We start from the raw sequence: 6,000 nt of genomic DNA on the forward strand, positions 1-6,000 counted from the left end.
TGTGTGTGTGTGTGAGATGGTTCTCACTCACCATCCAGTTCCTCTGCAGAGATGCTAGCCAGCTGGTCGCTATCGCTGCGTTCAGACAGAGAGCGGCTCAGATAGTTGCCTTTATACAGCAGCCCTGCCGTCACATGATGGAAGGGCATCTTCTCCCTAACCACAGTGGAAAACAGCAGAATGAAAGTTAATAATGATGATTGCAGTAAACTCACAGTAGATTCTTGGAACAAGCTTTATAAATGTGCCAACATTCATTCGTTCATTCCAAAATGCCAGGTCCAGTGTTTATTAGCATCCTCAACGTGCTGCTCTGAACTTAAGAGAAAACTGAAAACTCCTTTTGCCTAGTGTTCTATTATAATTTCACTGTAATTATTATTCCATTACAACTATTTTAAAAAGACTTAGTTGTAAGTCCAGAATAGTTTCATTCATCCTGTGCAAACAGAAAAACTTTTAAATAAAACCAAATTATTTTATATATTGGATTTTCACACATTTTCTGATTTCTTAATTAATTAATTCTGTAAACAGAAGAGATATAAGATAAGATGTACATTTATTGATCCCCTTAGGGGAAATTCAGATAGATATTGTTTTTAAAACATGATAAAAGATATTTCCATAATTTGACTACATTTTAATTGTATTAATATAATGTTAATAAAAATTCATTTACCAAAGATTGAGTTTGATCTTTAAAACAGGGGTTTTCACATTTTTGCAGCCAGGGACCCTTTCCACTTGCAAATGATTCCATGCATCCCATCAGTACAGATTCATTTTATGAACATAATCCAACTATTTAAATATCAGGCTGATTATTTAAATGTGTACAATGTCACTGAGTTGAAGTTGGCAGAAGTACTGCCAGTAGAAGATCTGTGTAACAGAAATAATAACAAAAGTAATGCAAAGGATTTATGTGTACGTTTGTATAGACAGATCACACTCTGCAGTCTCTCTAAAGATCCTCTGAAACTTGTAGAGCCCCAGTATATATTTGATTAAGGGAAAAACTATGCAACATAATTTCACAATGTGTACAAAATGTCTATACTTTACATGAGCCGAATAGCTCAAAAAACCTCTATGAGCAGCAAAAATTCATCATAATTTATTTTGCATGTATCTGTTCTGTATCTATCCTTTTCAGCAGGTTCCTCTGAAGCGTTTCACTCCCTAACACAAAACCTGATCAACTTTAACGTTAAGGCATAAGGCATAGTAACTTTTTCGTGCACAGCCAAGACACCCAGAATGGAAATTCCACCAGGTCAGTGGAGACACTGCGCTTTGGGATCAGAGCCGATGCACAGTGTGAATACACAGCATGGGTCACAGTCAGGTGTAATAGAGAGGAGACAAACACAGCCAATACAAGCGGACCAGATTTAAACTGCAGCCACTGAAGGTCGATTGCTGGCTGCTGACTGTAAAAGATGGATGCTGCTGGGGGACCAGCAGTCATGAACCCAACAGCAAGCCAAGTGAACCGTAATGAAATGGGTGATTGTAAATCAGCGAGTGAAATTAAATCAGCTGGGTGTGATAGGGCATTTTTCTGCTGAGGTGAGAAAGACGGCTTTTCATTCCAGTAAATTCTCATCATCTGGGTCTGGATATTTAGTTCAATATAATTCCTGGTATTAATATGGACATTTGGATTATGACTGCTTATTTTCCAGCTGCTTGTACTCCATATGTCTTTCATTAATGATCTAAAATTTACTTCAACATTTGTCAGAGTGTGCATTTAAACTCATTTATAGCCAATTCATTTAATCGCAACTGACTGGCTATAATTGGCAGATAACACAGTGGCAGCATAACAGAAGGTTTTCAATAACAATTCTTCAAGGCCATGGTCACTAATATCTAGCTATATGCTACCTTTTATCTTATTCCTTGCTATGAACTCTGGTGCTTGGTTCTTGGCTGGCTATAACAGTGTTTTTTGGCAGCTACTGAGGCCTCAGGTCTTTAAATCTTAAGGTCTGTCTTTCTTTTCCACAACCTTTACATTGAAAGCATCCAAGGCTTTCTTTTTCAATGTTCGTTGCACTGGCCATAAACTCTAACACACCGTGCACGTCTTATCCAAACAGAGCCGGAGGAGAGAATAAATCATGGTACTGGAATTATAACATGCCAGCTGAACAGTACAGTTTGACACATTTAATTAAGCTAATTATCTAGATGTCTCCAGTTGTCCAGGGGATTACAATCAAAATTCCTTTTGCCCGAAGATTATAAGTGATGAATAATAGAGTAGTTTAGCTCACAAGAAACTCCGAAACATTTTGCCTCATTGCATTCAAAAGCCCTTTAGTCTGCTCAAATTGCAAATCTTGTCACTAATGTTATCATTTGGGATAAACCAAATTCTGCTGAACTTTACTCATAAAAGAAAAAAAAAGGAAAAGAAAAAGGAGAATACTAATCTTAATATTCAGTGTGATGTAGTTTGGAATTGTATAAACATTTCTTTATGCATTTTTATATAGTGTGTCCAAACAGGAGGAGACTGAAGCAGAGCCCCCATGCGGTGTCTTGAGAACACCTTGGAGCTGAGAAGAGGATGACTAATCCAACTGCTGTTCCGCTAAAGAGCAAAGCCTTTCAAATCACTTTTTTTTTTTTTTGCAAAGCACAAAAGGTCACTGGGAACACTTTCCACATTAAAATAAAACATAGCACATAGCACACTGAAACACATGGTGACTAGGTGAAAAAGTAGTAACTGACAGCAAAAGAAAGAAAAGGCAATGGTGCCAATGTGTTTGTAAGAGAGAGAGAGAGAGAGAGAGAGAGAGAGAGAGAGAGAGAGAGACATTGATTACAAGCACTTTGTCCGGCTGGGGACAAAACTTTAATAGGTAACAGTGCCAGCACAAAGACTGACCTTTTTTCCCCCCTGACTTCTTATAAATAATATATCTAATACACAGCACATTTTTATTTTATTAAACAGTGACAAGAAGAAAGCATTCACAAGAAAAACAACTTATTCACTATATGTGAGTACACTTGTGCAGACTAAACAAAATATAAAAATATAAAGTATAAACTGCTTGTAAAAGGCAGATCTCAATAATGAACACAGGAGAAACAAATGTAAATATTATAAAGGTAAAAAAAACTCTCAAAAAAGCAAAATCTCATTAAAAAAAAAACACAACTGAGATACTCTTCCCACTAAGAAACAGGAGAATAAGCACTGAATAAGCACTATGAAGAAGAGAAAATCAGTAAATTATATTATTATAATAATAACAGCACAAAATATTCAAACAAAACTAGCAAAGTTGTAAATTAAGTCAGGAAATCTGCTAGAACCTCTAAACAAAACCTCTGTAGTGAAAGCATCCGTCAAGCTCAGCCCTGGCATCCTGCTTCATCTTACCCATTCTGATGGCACTCCCTGGGGTACTGCAGTGTCCCATCCTCCTCACCACCGGTCCAATTTCCCTCCGTCTGCTCCTCTGTCCCCCGCTCCGGATCTGTGCCCTCCATTGGAGAGAAAAGAAGCAGGCACCGGGCAGCTCAGCCCGACCGCCCCCTGTATCGGCTCCTCTCCCAAAGAAGCATGGAGCAAGTGTTAAATCCCAGGGTGATATTTCAGCAGGTAGTCACTTGTTCGTGCCCACAGTGCGTTAAATGAAAATGTACTAGCTGTAAGTTCATTAGAGGAGCTCGATGATTAGAGTAGCAGATCATCCTCTGCGGTTCAGAGTGTAGGTGCAGCAATGCCTCGAGACGGGCTGGTCCATAGTGATTTGTGAGCGAAGGCGCTCCCTTAAAGCACTTACGCAGCACACAGTGCCTCTTGAGTCACTATAACCATTACAGACAACTGCACTTACCAGAGGGCTATCAAGGGAATCAGCATCAACTATAATCACCAGTGAGGTTGAAGACACATTGTCACCTGTACGGAGGATTTAACTGATGATTTTCTGATTGTTTTGCACATAAGGTCTAGAGACTGAGCCTTAAACTGAGCCTTCTGGAGATGAGAGACAACATGTCTTTAAGCAGATTAGTGGATTTAAGACCACTTTTAGTGTCATTAGCTGAAAGAATTGCTGTGTTGTGTTAGTTTTTGTTTATTTATGCTGGATTGCAGGAATTTATAAGCGGCTGCACTCGTCAGCAGTCTGATCTGTGAGCTGTATTTACTGATGTGGTGAAATCGATGCAGTGCTATTGCATGTGTGTTTTTGTAATCAGTGCATTCTTTCTTTCTTTATTGATTGATTGATTGATTGATTGATTGTTTTCCCCCTGATCAGGGATGAACCCCAAACTTCAAATATATCCATCCACCAGCAAAGTCTTGTCCAGGACATGGAATTCATGGTTGATGATTTTTTAAAATAATTTTTTATTTTAATTGAAAACAGAGAAAAAAGTTACAGGTACAGATATGTTTTTGCATTGTTTCTCTGTGGACCTGAGGCTTGGCAGAACATGCAGAATGAGAACATGCAGATGGGTTATTTAATGCAGAATGAAGTAAGCACACCAGGAATGAACAGGTGAATGTGGGTTATGGTTCTGATGGACAATCAGCTTATATGAATCACACAACAGGTGCTGAAGCTATCAGATGAAAGCATTTGCCAGAGAGGCGTCACTGAAGCCTGTGCATGAAATGTAGTCATTTTTTTAAAACTTTTATTACCTGTATTTTAATGTCAAACTTTTTAACGCTCACCTTTAAAAGTAATATCCAGGGTTTGGAAGGGAATTCAGATCCGCTCCGACATCCGACCCGAATGAGCAGAAATAAAGCCAGTAAATGTCAGCTGTAGCTGAAAGCTGTGCACTCGCTGGTGGGTGTAAAGGCTACTCCGCTGCTGGGGACGGCATGAGTCCAAACCGCGTCCTACTTCCAGTCAGAGCAAAAGCAAGCGCTTGATCGAATTCCCGTCAATCCCCGCGGCTCTCCGGCATCCCCACATCCGCCACGGAAAGGCAGCTCGAGCGGGTTTTTCCCCCGTAAGTGACAGCTTACAGCTGAGGACATCCAAAGGTGTATGAGGAAAGTATTGCTCACCACAGAGGTGACCACTAACAGTCGGTGGAGGGAAAACTGCCACAAAACCGATCAATAACCATCGCTGACAGAGCAGGAGTTCAGCTCTAATTGTTTCTCTATTGACGCGCGAGCTGCTCTGCTGCTTTCCCACGGTTACCTTCACAGCTAACATTAACCCGTGCCTAGCTCGGATACTAGCCCACTATATCATGTGTTTACGCCACCACAAGCTCTTCCACAGTACAGTAAGATGCTATCTGTGTACAGCAGGCAAAACAGAAGACCAAATGAATCATATTAATGTCAAATTAGTTGGCTACGTGTCCATAGGTGGTCAAACAGGCTACTGTATCCCTATAGGTACACTATTCATAGGCTATACTGCTGCTACTGTATACACTGAACATACTGTTGTAGTAAATAGTATCTAACATCCTGTGGTGATGTGCTCTTTAAACTCGATATTTAATAATACACTACCACAGGCTTATACTACACTGTATGGACAAAATTTGTGGAAACCTGACCATCACACCCGTATGTGCTTGCGGAACATCCAATTCCAGATTTAGTCCTCTTTTTCTGCTATAATAACCTCCAATCTTCTAGCTTTCTACTAGATTTTGGAGCGTGGTTATGGGGATTTGCTCATTCTGCCACAAAAGCATTAGTGAGGTCAGGCACTGATGTTGGGTGATCAGATCTGGCATGTAATGTTGTGAGTTCAAATCCCAGAACCACCAAACTGCCCCTGCTGGGCCCTTGAGCAAGGCCCTTAACCCTAAACTGCTCAGTTGTATAAACGTGATAAATATAAAATGTAATGTCCTTTCACTACTGTAAGTTGCCCTGGATAAGAGCGTCTGCCAAATGTACTACTGTTAATGCAAATATAGGGCTGTGTGTCACTTGATTTCTTCCACTCTAACCATGGTAAACCATGTCTTCCTAGA

At 39.9% G+C, this 6,000-nt stretch overlaps 1 protein-coding gene across 2 annotated transcripts in view; it reads right to left on the minus strand.

Annotated features, from left to right (window-relative positions):
• Positions 1–5,198, minus strand: part of caln1 (calneuron 1) — a 57,159-nt gene extending 51,961 nt beyond the window's left edge. Inside the window, exons 1-2 of one of the 2 annotated variants that reach the window (XM_026923943.3) lie at positions 4,724–5,198; positions 32–156 (exon numbers count right to left, since the gene is read on the minus strand). In XM_026923943.3, the coding sequence (XP_026779744.1) occupies positions 32–149 (118 nt within the window). In that variant the 5' untranslated portion in view covers positions 150–156; positions 4,724–5,198. Of the gene's footprint in view, positions 1–31; positions 157–3,409; positions 4,666–4,723 lie in introns of those variants that run through there. The other variant, XM_053239962.1, reaches the window with a different exon arrangement.
• Between the last annotated feature and the right edge of the window lie 802 nt (positions 5,199–6,000).

The sequence above is a fragment of the Pangasianodon hypophthalmus genome, chromosome 14 (genome assembly GCF_027358585.1).
Source record: "Pangasianodon hypophthalmus isolate fPanHyp1 chromosome 14, fPanHyp1.pri, whole genome shotgun sequence".
NCBI lineage: Eukaryota > Metazoa > Chordata > Actinopteri > Siluriformes > Pangasiidae > Pangasianodon > Pangasianodon hypophthalmus.